Source organism: Centruroides sculpturatus, unplaced genomic scaffold (genome assembly GCF_000671375.1).
Source record: "Centruroides sculpturatus isolate CEXI.00-Female unplaced genomic scaffold, Cexi_2.0 scaffold174, whole genome shotgun sequence".
NCBI lineage: Eukaryota > Metazoa > Arthropoda > Arachnida > Scorpiones > Buthidae > Centruroides > Centruroides sculpturatus.
The window spans coordinates 670,805-692,106 of record NW_019384420.1 but is presented as its reverse complement, the minus strand read 5'-3'; the positions used below and the strand labels follow the sequence as shown (position 1 = coordinate 692,106).

General features: G+C 34.6%; 1 protein-coding gene and 1 pseudogene across 1 annotated transcript; both read right to left on the bottom strand.

The window, feature by feature from the left end:
• Positions 1-1,136: 1,136 nt before the first annotated feature.
• LOC111619354 lies at positions 1,137-11,183 on the bottom strand. The gene is made up of 2 exons (XM_023361064.1): positions 4,676-11,183; positions 1,137-4,303 (listed from the first exon to the last, which is right to left on the bottom strand). Exons 1-2 carry the CDS (start codon positions 6,185-6,187, stop codon positions 3,305-3,307), a joined length of 2,511 nt encoding a protein of 836 aa, XP_023216832.1. The 5' UTR covers positions 6,188-11,183; the 3' UTR covers positions 1,137-3,304.
• A 9,120-nt stretch (positions 11,184-20,303) lies between these two features.
• LOC111619392 lies at positions 20,304-21,137 on the bottom strand (annotated as a pseudogene).
• Between the last annotated feature and the right edge of the window lie 165 nt (positions 21,138-21,302).

The window sequence follows — 21,302 nt, the reverse complement described above, 5'->3', positions numbered from 1 at the left end:
TGAAACCCAAGTCAAGGTCCTCTGCACTCAACAAATCACTACTCCTTCCTTTACGACGCAAACGAACTTCCTCTCCGACCCAACAACTCGCCCAGAACGAACCAACGCCTCTAAATCCGGAAGAAACCGCTCCTAACGGACGAAACGAAGCCACTCCACTTCTAACAAGCGTAGAACCCAACCCTTCCCGTGAAATAATGCCCCGAAGCAACCCTGGACAACGAGATCAACAACCTGTTGTTCTATCTTACTAAAGGTCACAGTTCTCTCCCTCTTTACCAACATAACCATCTATATATTACTCTTCTTCCAATTAATTATATTTACTCCTAACTATATATATATTATTTGTTAAAATATTTATCCTTAACTTGTTATCCATTTTCACTCATATATTATATAGCATTTTAATTATTATATACTATTATATATTCTCTTAATATTAATCTCAGTACACAACAGAGAGTACCTCTATTATATTCTGTACTTATTTTTCATACCTCCAACCTGTCAAGTACTAGACTTTAATTCAAAAATTTTTTAACTAATGACTTTTATTTTTACCGAGAGAAACTGGTGTCACCTAACCTACTCCCGAAGCGAAGATCTCCTACTCGAAGAACTCCCAACTTGTCATCATTTTATTCTATGAAATTACTCTACAGGTTCATAGCAACATCAACCTACCTGAACAATAATTTTTCCTTCCTCATTCCTTCTGAATTAAGCGCCGACCAGTATAAAACAAAGATTTTCGCATCGTCTACCAACCTCACAACAACTCAAGAGCAAAGAACAGTACACTTACGTGATTCCAAGAACCGATACCCTCACTACCAGAGCAATACATAGAACAGCCAATCCCTGGACGACTCCAAACCAACCACCAGATATAAGTAACACATGTGCATCCAATCACCGATAAACCAAGCCAACCATTTACTCAGAAAAGAATTATACTTTGTTAACTATGTATCATTAATAACAATTATAATTATCCTTATAATGTATTACGATTTTTGTAAAAATTTTAGTTCAAATATACAGGTAACCCCCGTATAACACGGGAGTTACGTTCCAAAAAATTGCGATGTTATGCGAATCCGTGTTGTACAAAACAAAGAACTAGTGTAAAAAGGGAAGTTAGGTTCCAAAAAATTGCCGTGTTATGCAAATCCCTTTTGTACAAAAAAGAACTAGTGTGAAAAGGGGGGGTTAGGTTCCAAAAATTAAAAAAACATGTTGTTAAAATCCTCATTTAAATCGGATCTATTATTCATTTTTTTTCATAGGTAAAATACTTATTTATTATTTAAGCAAATATTTTACCAGAGGATTATTCATTTTATATGATGATCTCAGCATGATCATCATTAACTGGTAACAGTTTTTGGGAGCGTTCGTTAATAGCAGTCGCTCTGCAATGAGAATGCACTGCTATTTGTAGGCATTTAGGAATGACAGTGAAAGAAAGATGGCGGCGCCCGCACTATCAATAGTATCATATGGAGGACGCTATAATTCTAAAATGAGCTTTTAGAGGCAAAAGAAAGGTCCCAATTGTATAATTTAACCATTAAATGGATTATTTGTTGAAAGAGCATTCAAAGTAGCCATGAAAACAATTAGAATGCTCGCGCGGAATTATGTGGATGTATAAAAGAATGCACCCTTTATTACATTTCATGTTGTACGAGGGTTTTACCCAATTCCCAAACCGTGTTAGAGTAAACCCGTGCTATACGGAGTATGTTCCCAATTCTCAAACCGTGTTAGAGTGAATCCGTGCTATAGAAGTGCTGTGTTATATGGGGTTACCTGTACAACCATTTTTGTATTTATATTTATAACCGCTTATATGTAAGAGTGTGTCACCCTCTTAAACAAATTAAAAATTGAACTTGCCTTTAAATACTAGTATGATTTTGGAAAGACAAATGTGATGTGAGGGTCCGAATAGCAGGCCCAGCCATATAGAATTTTCTTGTAAAACCCCCCCGTACCAGATCATATCAGAATCTCTGAACGAAATCTCTGCTCATCCTTCTTTTGCCGGAAGATACTTCCTTTCTCACTGAATTCTCAATCTGAGTCACGAAAAAGTCATCACTGAAAGGCACAATTGGTAACTGAAATTGTGTGACCCCTAATATACATAGGGAGTACTATCCGAAAATGGGGTCAGAGGAATCACTTGAATGGCGCACCGATCAACACCCGATTGAGACAGCCCGGATTGTCATCCGACCCGAGGGACCAATCGATCGTCGCTCCTTCACCGAAATAGACAAGAAGTTTATTGTCAAAACCAAAATAGAACTCACCAAGAGGTATGATCACTAAGCATGTAAACTCTCACTTGGTATGTCGCGAAAGGTTATAACTAGCATAGTTGGACCCGACGTTCCAGTATGTATTACGTTTAAGAGAAATTATTAAATTTTTGTTTTTGTTGCTTACTTGGTGTCGTATATTCAAGTATCGCCAACGCCTTACAAACAACCCATCCATCTCCTTTACTGTCCTGATAAAGCGCGTCCCAACTTCACGGGATAGTAACATCGACCTTGCCATTCCGTGACAAGTGGGCGGTTTTTATTACACCATTGCCGACCTAGAGAAAAGACTACCTTTAGTCCGGTTACCCACATTAAGAACAAACAACCAATAAATCATAATAAATGCGAAGCAATAGTTTGTACTCGCAAAAACAAAGGAGACAACTAAAAAAAACCTATCGGCATAAAAGTAGATGAAAAAAATGTTAATAACGTACCATATATCAAGTATCTGGAGATATTTTTCAACAGCCAACTTAACTGAAGATCAAATATACAGGAAACATATAGGAAAATGACAGAAAAAGTAGATCTTATTGAGCAAGTAAGTAAAAATACATAAGGAATGAATCCAAGGAACACAGAATTAATATACAAAAAAGCCATAGAGCTAATAGTTCTATATGGTGTTCAAGTATGGGGAGAGACAGTGGACAAAATCCACAATAAAAGAAAACTTATTTTGATACAACGGAAGGCAGCCATTCGTATATGCAAAACATATAGAACATCACTGGCAGATGCCTTACTCATGGTTGGTTGGTTTGTTTTAGTTTTTTGGCACAAGAGCCATGTAGGCTAAGCTGTGCCAGGGCAAATGGTAAAAATTTTAATCACCACACTAACAAACATAAGACATTATTAGATAAATAAATAAATAAAAAACAACAGATATATACAACAAGATAACTAAGCAAAAACAAGGTAAATAAAACTCTAAAATAAGTAAATAAATAAATAAGAAATCAAATATCTCTATACATATTATTGACTTTCAGAAAGTCCACTATGTTGTCCAGATTTGGCCTCTGGCCCAAAATCTCTCTCAAACTTGTATTTCCGAAATGCTGTCTACGACTTTGATCGAGAGCAATGCAGTGGCAAAGTATGCGTTTTACACTTAGAAAGCAGTTGCAATACTCACATACTGGCTGGTCTTCACCGTTCAAAAGGTATTGATGAGTCAACCGAGTATACCCAATTCTCAAACAACTAAGAATAACTTCAGATCTCCTGTCATACTGTTTGTTGCATGTCCAATTTTCTATCGTAAGTTTGATCTCGTATAGTTTATTCTGGATTTGTGCATTCCACACATTTTGCCATCTCTCTGCAAGTCGTTTTTTAACAACTATCTTCAAATCACCTCCTTCAATACACATTTCATGCTGTGAAGGACTAGCTGCCTTTGCAGCTGCATCAGCTTCTTCATTTCCTTTTATACCTACATGGCCTGGGACCCAACAAAATTTTACAAAGAAGTTACTCGCAATAAGATGGCAAAACAGTTTACGAATTTTAATCACTATGGAGTGAGAACTAGGATCACATGAGTTCAAAGCTTGAAGTGCACTAACTGAGTCAGTGTAAATAACACAGCAACAATAACCTTTCCTATTTATATACTTTAAAGCTAAATAAATAGCATGCAACTCTGCAGAAAAGATGGAAAAATTCAATGCAATTTGTTCTGCCATGATATCATCCTGGCAGACGAAGGCTGAGCCAACGTAATCATCAGATTTAGATCCATCTGTATAAATAGGAATTAAATTCCTGTCACTGTGTTGAATTTCTGCAAAGTGCTGTCTGTAGACGTAGTCTGGGGTGGATTCCTTTGGAAATTGCTTTAAGTTAAAGTCAACATTTATCACAGGCGTTGACCAAGGAGATATACTACAAACCTCTAGCTTTATAAGATAAATTCTATGAGGTATTGCACACAACGAATCCCCAATGGTAAAAAATTATATTTAAAATAACATGTAGATTCCTTCCATTTTCGAAATGTTTTTGAAAAATGGCACATTCCATATTTTTCAAAAACATTTGAATTAAAGAATCCGGTAATAACGAAAGGTAAAATAAAGTAAGCCTGAAGAAGATCCCAGGACGGGAATCAAAAACGTTCGCCAATTTTAAAGAATTTTTGCACCGGTTACTGGTTAATTGTAGATAGTTGGAGTAGCTGTGAAATGTTGCCTGTGTTCAGATCAATCGTGCTGCTCACATTCTCCATTCTTATGGCGAATGTAGGGACACTGCTTTGGCAAGCTTCAAATAACCTTTTCAGCTGAGTATTTAATACTGTACAATCAATTGAAGATTTAGTGTGAGATTTCTGTTTTATAAAGTAAAATAGAGACCAACTGTTCTCTCCTGAGAGATAGTAAAGGCTCATAAGCATCCACATACAGACTTTGTACAGGAGAAGTTCGAAAAGCACCAGTGCACAAACGCAGTGCTTGATGGTGAATTGGATCCAGCATCCGAAGAGTAGATTCTCGCACAGAGCTATAAACAATGCAACTGTAGTCCAGCTTAGAGCAAACAAGGGCCCTATAAATCCTGAGCATAGAAACTTTGTCTGCTCCCCAGGATGAGCAGCACAGTACCTTTAAAAGGTTCAGAGATTTTAGACATCTACTCTTCAAGTTGTGCAAATGTGGCAAAAATGTCAGTTTTTGGTCGAAACAAACACCCAAAAACTTAGCCTCATTCACCATTGGAATTTTATCCCCATTTAGGTGAATTTCAGGATCCAGGTGCAAACCACGCCTTCGGCAGAAGTGGATGCACGATGTCTTCGCTGCATTAAACGTAAACCCATTGGTCTTGGACCAATCATATATGCAATTTAGGGAAGTTTGAAGTTGTCTCTCAATGAAACTCATATTACTAGACTGACAGGAGATCTGAAAGTCATCTACATACAAAGAGTGTTTCACACTGGGAGGGAGACAGTTAGCTATGCTGTTAATTTTAATTAGGAACAGAGTCACACTCAAAATAGAGCCTTGAGGAACACCTTCTTGTTGTGTGAAAGGCCTAGATAAAGTGTTGCCCATCCTGACATGAAATCTTCGATTCTGTAGGAAGTTTTTTATAAAAATCGGCAAATTACCCCGCAATCCGAATTCGTACAGATCACGGAGTATCCCGTATCGCCAACAGCGATCATAGGCCTTCTCTATATCGAAAAATACAGACACTAAGTGCTGTCGTCTAACAAACGCTTCGCGTATAGATGTTTCAAGGTTTACTAAGTTATCAGTGGTACTTCTGTTCCTACGAAAACCACTCTGATGTGGTGAAAAGTATTCATTTTTCTCTAAGAGATACATCAGACGTCTGTTTACCATCCTCTCAAAGAGTTTACACAGGCAACTTGTCAGAGAGATTGGTCTGTAATTAGAGGGATTCTTGTGGTCTTTACCAGGCTTGGGAATGGGAATAATGATAGATAGCCTCCAAAAGTCGGGAAAAATATGTTCTGTCCATATTCTGTTAAACATATTCAGAACATTACAAAGAGAATTGTCTGAAAGATTTTTAATCATGCTGTAGTGTATTTTATCTGGGCATACAGCAATATTCCCCGAGCGAGAGATTGCTGTATGTAGTTCTATGCTGGTGAATGGCACATTATATTCCTCATTACATGAGGAATGAAAGTTTAAATATTGTTTTTCACTTTGCAATTTATAAACCTGAAAATTCCTTGAATACATAATATTGCTAGAAGAATAAGAAAAGGTTTCACCCAACGTATCAGCAATACCCTGTATATCGCTGATTATTGTGCCATTCTTTTCCAGCATAGACAGAGTAAGAAGCATATTTTCCATTGATTTTATGGATTTTATCCCAGACTGCTTTTGAGCTAGTGGAAGATGTTATGCTAAAAACATACTTCCTCCAAGGATCCCTTTGGCTTTGCCTTCTTATTCTTCTGGCATTTGCCTTTCGAAAAGCAACTAAATTTTTAGCAGTGTGGTATCTTCTAAAAATTCCCCATGCTTTCTTTTGTGCTTTAAATGCTGCCTCGCAGTTCTGGTTCCACCATGGTTTCGAATGCTTTGGGTATCTTATTGATGTCTTTCCTATTGTTTTCTCAGCTGCCTGAATAATACTGGAAGTGACAACTTCAACTGCGTCATTGATATCAGCGGTATTGACCATTTCCTCAGTGATGTTAGCCAAAGAGGAGATTCCAGGCCAATCTGACATTTCCAGTTTCCAGCATGGTAGATGGGCTGTTTCACAGCTTTCTCTGCCTTGATATTATAGAAATATTGGAAAGTGGTCACTATAGAGTGGATTGGATCCAACCTCCCATGAAAATAATGAAAACAGATTCGGAGTGGCTAATGATAAATCAATGGCAGTGAAAGTTCTTGTTGGGGCATGGAAGTATGTCGCATCTCCAGTATTAAATAAATACATTTGCTGATTGCCTATGAGTCGTTCAATGGCTCCGCCTCAACAATTAATGTCAGGACTTCCCTACATAGGATTGTGGCCATTGAAATCACCCAGTAGAAGGAATGGTGTTGGCAGCTGTTCAACCAAGGCATCCAATTCATCCTTCTTGACTCTGACATCTGGTGGCAAGTATATAGAGCAAACTGTGACAGTTACTCCAATAGAAATTCTGACTGCCACAGCTTGTAAATCAGTGGTTATTTGTACCAGCAAAGATGGGATTCAATTGGAAACCAGAATAGCCACACCGCCAATGGCTCAGTTGTGGCTATCTTCATCCTTGCGGTAAAGATTGAATCCTTTGAGAGAAATATTTTCTCCAGGTTTTAGATGGGTTTCCTGGAGTGCCACACAGAGAGATGAGGTAGATGATGTCAAGTGTTTAATGTCAGAGAAGTTGTTGCGGAAACCACGACAGTTCCATTGTATTATTTTATAATCCATTATGTGTTTGAGGCAGCATTCTTTGCGAGGGTATCACTCTTTAATTTAACAGGCGGTTTCACTTTTGGAGGTGACTTTGATTTTGAAACCTCCATATAAGGCTCTTCATCAGATATGTCAGAGAACTCACTCATAGATTGAGCTTCTGATTTTTTTGAGACTTTAGAGAGGGCTGCTTTCACTCTTTGTTTGTTAAGTGGGTTCTTACTGGCTTTTTTAGAATTCAGATTTCTGGTTGTTACTCCCGTTTTAGTTACAGAGGTTTTGGTCTTTGTGTTCTCCTTTTCTTCTGATTGTGCAGATGGATTAATAAGCATTTTGCATGTTGAGTAACAGATTCACTTGGGGATACAGAAATATCTATTTGAACCCCACCTGACTTAGTGGATTTCAACACACTAGCAAATGTCTTTTGCTATAATGGTGCACTTGGAGTGACCATGCGACGGGCCTCTGGGTATGATAAGTTTTTACAGTTTTCACCCGTTGAATCTCCTTTTCTCTTTGCCTTGCAGGGCATTTCCGGGAATAGGCAGGATGGGCATCTTTACAGTTAAAGTTAACTGGCACTGCCCGAGAATTTGCTCGAAAGGATCGGCGAATTAAAGATGTAGAGGATTTTGAGACCTTTAAGAAGGTTATGATAAAACGCTTTGAATAGATTCCATATACATATAGGCTTCAGAAATTTTATGCCTGTGTACAAGTGCGAGATGAGGATGTACTGTACAAGCTTATGCTGTACGGTTACAGTCTTTAGATGCAGAGGTGGAAATCGAACATGAGGGAGCTAGTGATACTGAAATAGCAATTATAAAAAGGGTAAAAGAAAAAGAATTAGATGAGCGGCTTAGAGTACAATTCTTATCAGGGATAGATATGAAAATTAGACAACGGGTAATGTCCAGAAATGGAGATGTTCGACCAAGATTTGCAAGTAGCCATCAGTGAGGAGAATATAGAAATATTGACTTCCCGTCCTCATGGGTTTCTGAAAGTAATAAAAGAGGAGGAGACACTTCAACCCTCCCAATTTAGGGAGAGGGCAGTAGGCAAATCGGGGCAAGAGATGGAACAATTAATAACCGTCGTAAAAGCCTTAAGAACTGATTTCAATAACTTAAATAAGAATCCAGCACTAAGGGGAAGAAGGCAATGGGAAGGACAATATCCTGAACAGGCAGGAAGGTTCCAAAGTAAGGGATACTCGTACAACTCTACTAATCGTGGGAAGAGACGATTTGATACTCCAGATTATCAAGATAACTATTTCCCTTTAACGCCAATGCCCAGACCCAATGTCTCACCAAAGCAACAAAAACCCGCTCCCCTCCAACAAGCTGTCCCAAAGCACCCAGGTGGAAGAGGTCAACCAAGAGTAAGGTTTGCACCCATTCCTAGGGAACCCAGAGAGCTAAGGCCAACAAATAATCAGGAGCACTATAGGCCAGTATATCAATATAGGGGTAAAATAGGAAGTATGCCCCCTAGAACCGGATTAAACAATAAAAGGAGGATAGTTAGTTGGTATTATTGTTCAGGTAACATAATTCCGTGGAAAAAGCAAGATGAAAGTTATCCTTCAGAAGCAGAAAAAGTTAGAAGGATACATAATGAACCTACCGTAGTAGGGGAAATAGAAGATATACGAGCAACATTACAAGTGGATACTGGGGCCAAGGTGTCACTATTATCAAAGACTTTCATTGACCAGATTCAGAAAAGGTTGCCCATTGATTACAAACAGGAAACTGATTTATGAAGTGCAACTGGTCACCCTATACATACCTATGGTATTCTGAGTCCTATTTTTCAAATTGGAGAGTTACGTTTCACCTTCCCTTATTGTATAGTAGATGCCAAGGTTATTTATCCTTGTGATGGGTTAATTGGTAGGGACATGATAGTAGAAAAGGGATTCCTACCTGATTTACAAAATGGTCACTTAATAATACCTCCTCATACATTTATCCCCTTTATTAGTTCTCCTATTCCCAGAAGAAAGGTAGGGTATAACCTAATCAAACAAAGGGACAATAAATACCCTTGCCAAGAAAAGGAACCAGAAAAATTTAATTAGATACTCCCAGGAAAATTACTTCTGGCTCCGATAACATTCCTATGATCACAGTTAGAGTAGATAAAATAAAGAAACAAAAACCCACCGAAGAAGAAGGAAAGGAAGTAATTCTACTGGAGACTTGTAAACTTCCTCCCCAGTCAGATAACATAGTTACGGCAACAATAAAGGGAATGAAAAGCCGTAAAGAGATAGGAGTTATTGAATCACATCCTTTACAGATAAAAGGTCTTTCTGGAGCACATTTACTAGTCACCCCAAATAAAAAGGGACAGGTTCCTGTTACACTTCGGAATATTACCCATAATATAAAATAGAAAAAGGCACCCCAGTATGTACCTTTTTGGGAAAACAAATATCGGTTTGAATTCCACATGTCTTTGTGGATTTGAAAGCAGTAACGAATGTCTTTTGTTTTAGTGGGTCACTTGAAACAGCCATGCGACACACCTCTGAATAAGGTAAGTTGTTGACTGTTTTTACATGCTGGATTTCTTTTTCTGTCTGCCATGCAGGGCATTTCCGGGAGTAGGTGGGATGTGCGTCTTTGCAATTCACACAGCACGGAGTAGTGGTACACTTAGTACTCTGGTCACCTTCAATTCCACACTGTGAGCATACATTCTTCCCTCAACAGGATACTTGTGAATGTCCAAACCACTGGCATTTAAAACAACGCAGTGGGTTTGAAATGTATGAACGAACTGGACAGTTCAGGTATCCTGCTGTAATGAAAAATGGCAAGGTTGGTTTGTTAAATGGATTAGATGTTTAGCAGAAATTAACTTGCCATCTCGATGAATGGAGATGTGTCAGATTGCAGTGACACCTTGGTCTGAAAGGCTGATTCCCCTTGAGACATCAGATCAATCTCATATCACACCATGTGATGAGTTCAAACTTGTGTGTTGTGTGATAGTGACTTTCATATCTCCTAGAGTCTTTGTTACCAAAAGCTTTGCTGACTGTTGAGGGGAGGCTGTTTCTACAAGCAAATCTCCTGACTTTAATTTTTGTATTTTTTTAGATGCCAAATGGTCAATTCAAATAATTTTTGAATAAAAGAAAGAACGTTTAGAGAGGTGTTTCTCCAGTAGCATGAACAATGAGGTAAGCTGGTTGGTTAAAGAAACTAACATCCTTTGATGGCAATGCATCAGTACATGTTCTTTCAGGTTTTATTGAATTCATATTGAAGAATGTTTATTCTTCTCCCAGTGAGCAATGGGGTCCAACGAGGGGATGCCATCTCATGAAAGATGCCCATAGACTGTCACACCAGGGTTTCCCAGGAGCTATAACCTCACAATGCAGCAACTCCAAAAGAAAACAACAACAACACTTACTAAACATAATCATCATCATCCTAAATCCGTCAAAGAAAGATTTATTCTTCCACATAAAGATGGCAGATGTGGCCTGATTGACATAGTTAACCTTCACTACAGACGGTCACTGCAAAAGTTTTTCTACAAAAATCAAGAAACCCAAGGAGTGACAAAGTGATAACTTTTTGAGTTGCTCTCAGATGAAATTTCATCAAAATAATTATTTTGTTTTCTTTAGACTTGAATAATAAAATTAATCAATGATAAGTTTCGTTACATATGTATTGTTAATTTGTATGTAAAAAGTTCATCTCAAAATGCATTATTATTATTATTTGTAAAATTAGAGATAATGTACATGCTATATCAAATTTTAATATAAACAATTTGCTATTTCATTAAAAATAGCAAAGTGCAGTGATTCTGCTGACAGAAATTGCATGAAAGCAATTACCTGATGTTGGTCTTTCCTGCTGCCAGACAGAACACAATAAATTATACAGATACAAGATAATTTCATTTTTTGATTAAACATACATAATCAGACACCCGTTGTAAAAAGTTAAAATAATTCTGAATTGTAGCAATGAACAAATAAACAAAATTAATGATCATTTTAATTCTTTCAAACAAAATGGTGATGTACAGATATTAGAGCTGGCACATCTATTGTGTTATTCGTCCTTTTTTTTTACTTTTATTAACATACATACATCCAAAAAAGGAAAGTAGCAATGGGTAGCCCCATTTTGGGAGATCTTTGAACTTGTCTTATGACAATTGGACAATTGAAGGAGCAGTCCTTAGTAGACTTTAAAATGGTGATACTGAGGAATATATAAGGATTCAAAATGGGAAGCAATTTAAATTAAATCAAAAAAAGCCAAAATTGTGGAACAAAGTCAACATACAAATAAAAATTTTAAATTGAATCAGTTACAAGAAAATAACTGAAAAGTTAAAATTTCTGAGATCACAAATCACTGTTTCATTATGACCCCTTTAATTATATATATTTTTGTTGCACTTTGTGTAGGAAATTCATTGCTGAAATTCCTACAACTATCAATTCAATATGGGTGTATGGAACAGGTTAAATACGATTCCACTCACATCAATTGAATTGGAAAGGGCATTCTCAGTAACAGGACTCTTCATTACTAAAATAATAATCAGATTGAGTGATTGGAGTATCAATACTCCAATCACTCAATCTCTTTGCTTTTTAAAATCTTATTATAAAAATTTACAATAATATTTTGTATTATGTTTTTATTTAAAAAATGAAAATACCTTTTAAGTTAGAAGTTTGATCTAATTAACACATGAGAACCTTATTATATCCCAGTAATGATAAAAATTAAATAAAACTAACGTTTTCAACCATATTCATGGTCTTCCTCAGGCTTTTGACCAGTACAATTTGAATATTCCTACTAATGACGTGCAATACTCAACACACAGGTAACGCCCAACGACACCATGATAACGGCATCAACCAATTACATACAGTAATGAAATACAACCAGCACCTAAGCTCTGTCTATAAGAAAATTACTGCCCATAAAGACACAATAAGAAATCTAGCACAGTGTAGGCTGTGTACACATTAGGTGTTTTTAAACGCGCATTTTAAAGAATCAAGAGTTCTGCATAGGCATACATACTCAAATGCACACTTTTGGCCAAGCGCGCGTTGATAGATTTTTGTTAAAATGCGCGTTTTATGGGCGCTATAAGATATATGTGCTGCCATGTTGTTGTACATTCGATCGCGTGCTTTTGGGTAGAGTGGACGTATGTTGGCCGAAATGGAGAATGATCATTTTGATACTGGTCTATTAATTGATGAAATCTAAAAGAGACCAGCCATCGTCAAATGATTTTATAGATATTCTAAAACAGGGTTCGCCAAAGTATTTGATATCGACCCCAGGGGTCGATGCAGCTAGGGGGTCGATTAGGGGGTTGATGTGGCTAAGGGGTCACAACCTTTTTTTTTTTTTGCTTACACAGAGACCACTTTTTTTTTTGCTCAAACACATACACTTGTAATAAAATTTTACGGTGGGGGGTCTATGTGAGGCTTTGGAAAGTGGTTGGGGGTCAATGGTTAAAAAAGTTTGGCGACCCCTGTTCTAAAAGAATTAAAAAATTTGGGTTCATATTGTCTTTCATATTGTCTTAGTTTTGAATACAATGTCACACACATTCCATGCGTCAGTCTATCTCGTAATATTGAGTGCACCCAAAATTTTCTTTGCCTCTGCCATCGTCTTTTATAGCGATGGTGGAGGAGGCACACACAAGCAATTACTTTCACGTCCATTTCCAAACTGAGCCAGTGCTAACGCTCCACTAAACGGTCGTCGAACGTCAATCCAACATGCGGTGTGTACGCTGCTAATGCACGTTTAACGCAACGCAAAATGCCAAATATGTACATAGCCTTATGGGCTATTGCACAATGGAAAGGACAGGACAGAGGAGCACCTGGTGTTTATATGGTTTCTGTCAGAGACCACAGATTCCAACATGTATACATCGGATCCAACAAAGCACTCACTAAGCAAAAGAATACAAGTGCAGTTATGATATCTCCAACCAAAGGCATACCCACTGTCCTAGCATCCCACACCATGGACCCTGAAATAGAAGCCCACATCCATAAGGCCAAATTATTAAAAATGTCATGTCAGGTTGAGCACCTTCACAACCTAGATGCTTTAGAAATTTACAAAGCCAGACTGGCCAGCAACTGTATCAACACAAAGGATGCATGGAGGTGGTACTATGAGAAAAAACGAGAGCAACATTAGATACTTATTCTACTACACCATTAAGTACATATTATTTATTTGTTGTGATGTAAAGATATTTTTATCACTATAGTAGCACATTCAGCTGAAAAATTATCTTCCAGTTTTAAATTTTTCAAAATTTTAAGATAATTTAAACATATTGTTCGACACATTCCATATTCAAATTGTACTGGTCAAAAGTCTGAGGAAGACCATGAATATTGTTGAAAACATTAGTTTTATTTAATTTTTATCATTACTGGAATATAATAATAAGGTTCTCGTGTGTTAATTATTCTTTCCAGTGATTCTGAGAAAACTTGTCTTTTTAGTTTGATCTAAGTTCATTTTTTTTAAATTTTCAACTCAATTCAAAACATTTGTTGTTGTTGTATGCAGTTTCCAGCAAACTTTAATAAATTTATTCTACAGTAAGACCCCGCTTAATGCTGATTCAATATAACGCGGTCTGCTTGACGCCTAAAAACACTCAAAATTTATGCTGATTCAAATTAACGCAGTATTTCATTGATTCGTATATAATACGATTATTCCCAAACATGAACCAATCAGCAAAAGGTGGCAATTCGCCAAAGTGCTATACTTCCTTAAATCTATGTTGTTTGGTGCAATTTTGGAAAAAATATAGCATCATGGATACCATAGGAAATAGCGACTTAGCTTGGCAAGAAGTAACTGATAAATGCATGAACGGAGTGTGGAAGAAGTTATGGCTGAAGGTATCCAAAACTTTTCATCGAGAAAAGCCTATCACTATATTGTTAGATTGACAAAATTGTCAGCTTAATCGATACAGATGATGTAGATGAGCAGGATATTGGGGAGTTACTGCAGGTTTCTGGTAAGAGCCTTAACAGCGATGACTTCAAGAACTGGCTGAACAAGGAATTCATGTAGAACTGGAAAACAGAGATTCTGAATACGAAGAACCCAAAATATTTCTCTACAGATTTTCTTAGTAAAAATTTGGTAATGATAACCAAAATCGTTGATCAAATTGTAGTGAATGATCTAGATTTTGAAAGGAGTGCAAAAGCAAAACAAGGCATTTTGGATGCGATCTGCTACCAACAATTGCTTAAGGAGAGAAAAAAGCAACAAATGAAACTTCATGACTTTATTGCAAAAAAAAAAAAAAAACAAAAAAAAAACAAGATTTTCAGAAAAGTCAGTACCTTCGTCACAAAAAATGAACTAATTAACATATTATTATACATTTCTGTGTGCATATGTTTATGTGTTATTTAACATATATTATTATACAAATTAATATAAAAATAACTTAAAATTAAAGTAAATTTTCTTTTATTTTTGGTCACGTTTCCCCATCCCTATTTACTCTACATTAAAATGGTCTTGTTTAATGCTGTTTCGCTTAGCACTTTGTCGTCTAGGAATGCATTCCGTGTTAAGCAGGGTCTTACTGTGTGAAAATTTCTACATAATTCATAGATAATTTTTAATATGTATCTTACACAGCATTATTAATATGATTTTGGAGGTTGCAGAATGTATTAAATTACTTTAAAAAATGAAAAATAATTATATCGTTTGATTTCAAGATATTTTGTATATCTTGAAATCTTACAACCCTTTGCGAGATATAAGCCCCTGAAATAATAAATTCCTATTACAAATATACTGAATTATTTATATTGTTATATTGACCAAATAATAATTTATGGACCAAATTAATAATAATAATAATTTATATTGTTAATTTAAATATTAATTATAATTGTTAATTTGAATGTTTGAAATATGACACACGATAGGGGTGCCTCTAGTGTCCGTTATCAAACGGTTACAGGACAGATGGACACCCGTTGAATGTTATATATATACAGATACAGTAGAACCTTGAAAACTCAACCTAATGTGGACCGAAGGGTGGCCGAGTTTGTGAAAATGCAGAGTTATCGGGAATGGGGTTAAAAAAAATAAGTACGAGTATTTCCTCAGAAAATACTGTACTGTACTTGTACAGTATTTACTTGTACAGAATATAACAGAGAATAAACTGCCCAAATACCCTTAAACAAAGGAAAAGTACGTCCTTTATGAAGGCATAGAGCCACTACATGAAAATGAAAATTAATGAATACACTGTGTACAGTAATTTACCTGATAAGACAGACCTCAGAAAAATACTTTATGAGAGCTTTTATACTTTTATAAAGCTGTCTATAATGAAAATTAATTAACTAAGGATTTTTTCGCCCTGCCAAGGTGTGGACCAGTTATCCGGAGTGCTAAGTTATCGAGGGACGAGTTTTCGAAGTTCTACTGTACTGCCGTTTTATGTTACCAGCATAGAGGTATGAAGGAGTACAATGTGAGAGTTGATATTTGGCACAGAGTATTATGTGCCCAAATCATTTGTGCACAAAAAATCCAGACTTGTAGTCGGGACCAAGAACAGAGTCAAAATAAAATACAAAATGGCAACCCTCTTCTGCAAACAGGCACTTCACCCCACAAAGTCAGGTGAGGAAGAGTACCACCCACAGTCATTCTAAGAAGTGAACTCTGACCTTAAGACTGAACACATAATTTCTTCTATGTTAAATAAAATTTGTAATCTAATTTTGTAAATTTGGGAGTGCTTCAAATATGACATTAGAACAGTTTTATGTTGTTACAAGTGGGTATTTTTAACATTACCTAGTATTCGCATTTTTCATGAACATGGCACTGTATTTTTACAAAATGGCTACTCTATCTGGGTCACTTGTGACTAGTCAATGTAAAATGAATTATATATTACTATCTGAAATAATGAAATATGCTACTTGTAGCAGTTCATCAAGAAATTTTATAGAAAAAGAACAAGTATTACTAGCAGGACACGTCATTTTATGTGGTATTATCGAGAAAAATGAGCAAGATCATTCTGTACATTTTTGTGCTCTTTGTCTGCAAACATCAGCATTGACTTCTATCCCACACAAAATTACTGGAATTTTAAAGTTTATCAACATATCATAAAATTGACTGCATAACTTGTTCCTGTAAAGCTGGACAATCGGGAAAATGCAAACATTGCTTGGCAGTATTACTGTATCTTAACAGGTAAGCTTGTTTTTTTTCTACAACACGATACATATTTTAGTTTAATATAAGTAGCTAATTAGTATTGAAGGTTAATTAATTAGGTTTTTTTAAGATTTAATAATGTTTATATTTACTTCTAGATTCAATATATCTTAATCTAGCAATTCTTTACATTTTAGTTATTATGCTAAATTCTTTCCACTTGCTTTTTTATTGTTTTACCTCATTTTTGTAACAATAAATAAATAACTAAAATTATGATGAATTTATTTAATTATAGAAATTAATATATGAAAAAAGTTTGGGTAGTTGCTTAATTAATAATGAATTATCATTATCTTTAGAAATAACATAGAAGGACTTGAGAAATTATCTAAGACAGACTTGGGAATGTTCTTGGAACAGATAAAAAGAAAATGTCCATTCTAATTACGAAATAATACCAATAAAGAAATTTTGCCATACTGGATCTAATATTAGCAGACTAGCTTTAAATATTGATCCTGAAAAATGCTTAAACATTTTAACAGAAGCTACACCAAATTCTTTACTAACAAAACATATGTAAGTTTTATCTGTTTTCTTGGAACAGATTAAAAGAAAATGTCCATTCTAATTACGNTGGGTTGATCTTGCAACATCATTGTTTATTTTAAAAACTGTTCTTCATCTAAAAGCCTCTTTTTTAAGCTTGCTAAGCCCTTCTACTGCTTGCTCAACATCAGGGATAATTTTTTCATATGTAAGCTTAGGGCGTGGCACGAACTTGGGGCCAAATTTGCAAGCCTCCTTTAGGTACATTGGTGGTTGCATATAAATTGTGTCTTTGAAGAACACTGATACATTGAACATGACACTAATTTGAAAAATACACATGCATTAGATATTGAACAATGTCTGGAAGCCAGACCAGACTCGATTTTACCTTCGGCTTCGAGTAATAATCATTAGTTCCGCTTAGTACTGCTGATCTTGTTGCAGAGCATATATTTGTGTGCTGTGGCTGAAACTTGAGTGAACAATTTAAAAGTCGGTAATTCTCCCTTTTCCAAACCTAAGATAAACTGACAGTGTTTCCAAATCGAGTTTCTTTCACAGAAAGTATACTAAAATAGTTTGTCACTGTACTTATGGTTGCTTTAGGATTTCTAATGCGTCGAGAAAGTGAGTTATAACATCCAATGATTCTCTTACACCATTTACCGGCTGTTGAGTCAAATTAGGATGAGCAAATAATTTGTCTAGTGTTGCCATAACTGCTTTTGCTTAATTGTCAAACCTATTGCAAATTAACTTCTATGCCTTCTTATTCACATTTTTCACAAACTATAGAGGGTGCTGTATTTTTACAAAACGGCTACCCTATCTGGGTCGCTTGTGACTAGTCAATGTAAAATGAATTATATATTACTATCTGAAATAATGAAATATGCCACTTGTAGCAGTTCATCAAAAAATTTTATAGCATAACAATTATTACTAGCAGGACACGTCATTTTATGTGGTATTATCGAGAAAAATGAGCAGGATCGTTCTGTACATTTTTGTGCTCTTTGTCTACAAACATCAGCATTGACATCTATCCCACACAAAATTACTGAAAATTTAAAATTTATCAGCATAACTTGTTCCTGTAAAGCTGAAAAATCGGAAAAATACAAACATTTCTTAGCAGTATTATTGTATCTTTACAGGTAAGCTTGTTTTCTTTTCTACAACACAATATGTATTTTAGTGTAATATAAATAGCTAATTAGTATTGAAGGTTAATTAATTATGTTTTTTTAAGATTTTGTAATATTTATATCTTAATCTATCAATTTTTTACACTTTAGTTAGTATGCTAAATTCTTTCCACTTGTTTTTTTTATCGTTTTGTCTTTTTTTTGTAATAATAAATAAATAACTATAATTATAAAGAATTTATTCAATTATAGAAATTAATATATGAAAAAAGTTTGGATAGTTGCTTAATTAATAATGAATTATCATTATCTTTAGAAATAACATAGTCTTCAAAATTATCTAACACAGACTTGGAATGTTCTTGGAAATGATTAAAAGAAAATGTCCAATCTAATTATGAAATAATTCCAATAAAAAATTGTGCCATACTGGATCTAATATTAGCAAAATAGCTTTAAATATTAATTCTGAAAAGTACTTAAACATTTTAACAGAAGCTACACCAAATTCTTCACTAACAAAACATATGCAAGTTTTATCTGTTTTAATTTTTAATTATATGAAATGGTTGGTATATATTATATAAAGTTTATTGTTGGGAATGCGAAACTGAAGCGAGTATCAATGTCGTAAAACTGCACATAGACTAACAACACTCTGCTAAGACAGCCTGAGGCAGGAAAAAAGCTGTTGTTCTATTGGCGCAAAAGTTATGGATGTATTAACAAGTATATATATATATAGAGCCTTAGATTAAAATAAAGTTCAGTTATAAGTTAAAGGATTACCTCATCATTGCCCCAACATTTATTATTATTATTATTGTAGGAAAAGACAAAAAAGCTTTGCATCTTTATCAGAAATAAAGAGAGAGATCTACAGAGTTAATCAGAATAATGATGTCAAAGTCTATGCTATTTTCTCCCACATTCAAAATTTTAGTACAATTGAAGTTTTTAATTGTATTAACTTTTAAAAATATTGGTTTAGAAGATTTGCCAAAAAGTTTGATTTGTTGTTATAAAGGAAAGGATGGAAAAGCCTTGCATCTTTATCAGAAATAAATAGAGAGATCAACAGAGTTGATCAGAATAATGATGTCAATGTCAATGCTATTTTCTCCCACATTCAAAATTTTAGTACAATTGGAGTTTTTAATTATATTAACTTTTAAAAATATTGGTTTAGAAGATTTGCCAAAAAGTTTGATTTGTTGTTATAAAAATAAAGTTATGGTCACTAATGAAGAATGTAAAAGAATATGTCTAGAAAGCAAAGTAAATAAAATATTAGGGAAGAATGAGAGGAACAAAAGAATTACAGGCAGTATATGCTATAATTTTTATACATATCATTTCAATTTTAATCCAAATTGGAATGAAAAATTTTCAAAACAATATTTTTGAGGGAAATGAAAATACAGCATATGGCCTCTTGCATGAAAATGATGCAAGAGAATTGTATTCTTCACATTCTGGCAAGAGAATTGTAGAATTCGGCCTGATTATTTCACCAGCTTTGCCATGGTTAGGATATACTCCTGATGGATTAATAATAAAACAAAATATTCCAACTTCTCTTTTAGAAATAAAGTGTCCAGTAAAGGGAAGGAATGAACCTATCCAAGCCTTAATTCTTAAGAATGCATTGAAATTTATTACCATTAATGGTGAAAATGTTGAATTAAGAGACATAAATATTATGGTCAGGTTCAGCTAGGGTTACTAATAACTAATTTGCCAGTGTGTGATTTTGTTATATATTCATCATTTGATAATTCATTTATTTCTTTTGAAGTAAAAAAAGATGATGAATTTTTAAATAAATTTATTTCAATATTAAAAGAAATATATTTTAATAAAATGCTTCTATTTTTTGTTACTAATAAAATGAGTAGTGTATACAATAAAAGTGTATAAATATTGTAAATATAAACATTTAAAAAATTTTTTTCTTTCTAATTCATAATGCTTGTTTGATATGGATGTTTTAAATATTGAAAGATTATCTTGTTGTAAATATCTTTTTATTAAATGAAAATTGTAAAAAAATATTGTGTGTGATGATGTATTAAAAATATAAACAATTACACAATTATTAAAATAATTTTTATTTACAATATGGTAATTTTGAATTAAAATTTGTCATCTGACAGTATAGGAGAGGGAAGATTCCCTACAGCTGTTGCAATGATTAAAAGTTCATCAATAATAAAAGTCATTTTCTACGGAAGTCTTGCTGGAAATATCTGAAACTGTTTAATTCGCTGAATAAATCTTTCAATGTGCACTCTGGCACATGCAATATCATTTGTTCTGTGCTTCACATTTATTTAGTTGTTTATTTTTTTTTCAAAAATGGTGGTTGAATTACTTCTATTCCTTTTTCTAAACAAAGTTTATCAATTAAAAAGCCTTTATCAACCATCACTGAGTCACTATAAGGTGTTAATAAATTTAAGATATCACTCTGTTCAAAGATTGCCTTATCAGAAGTTCTGCCTCCATATGCACTACTTAAAAATGTTGCAATTCCACCTGGTGAAACACCTATTAAAAATTTTATAGGTGTGTCACCTTTATAGTGTGAGTAGCAACGTATTTGACACTTTAAACACTTTGGTCTCTGCACTCTAATTTCTGAGCAGTCCAAAATTATTCTTACATTACAAAACTTGTCGAAACATTTAGGCATATTTTCTAAAATATCTGTTTTTGATGGCCAAACAATTGCACACTTAAGTACGGAAGCAAGAATTTTCACACTTGGGTAAAATATTCTACTTGCAGTTGGTACAGAACAATGAAAAAATATGGATATAACAGAAAAAGAAATTTCTCTTCCTTTCTGTGATCTTGGTGTTGGCTTCTTTGCATTTTTGTTTGATGAGTCTTGCCATTTCTAGTTTCTGTAGATTTGTTGATTTTCTTTTTGAAACCGTGTCCTGTTTTATATTTGTGGCGTAATAAACACTAGTATTGTGTTTATTCCAAAGACACATGGCAAATTTTCCATCAAATTCCTTTATTAGTTGATAAGGAGTGTTCGTTCATTGAGGTTCATT

Excerpts from the sequence above, each read along its gene's own strand:
- LOC111619354 (XM_023361064.1), bottom strand. The coding sequence starts at position 6,187 with ATGGAAAATATGCTTCTTACTCTGTCTATGCTGGAAAAGAATGGCACA. Across the intron at positions 4,304-4,675 it reads TACTTTATAAAACAGAAATC|TTTACCATTGGGGATTCGTT; the intron begins TCACACTAAATC and ends TAAATATAATTT.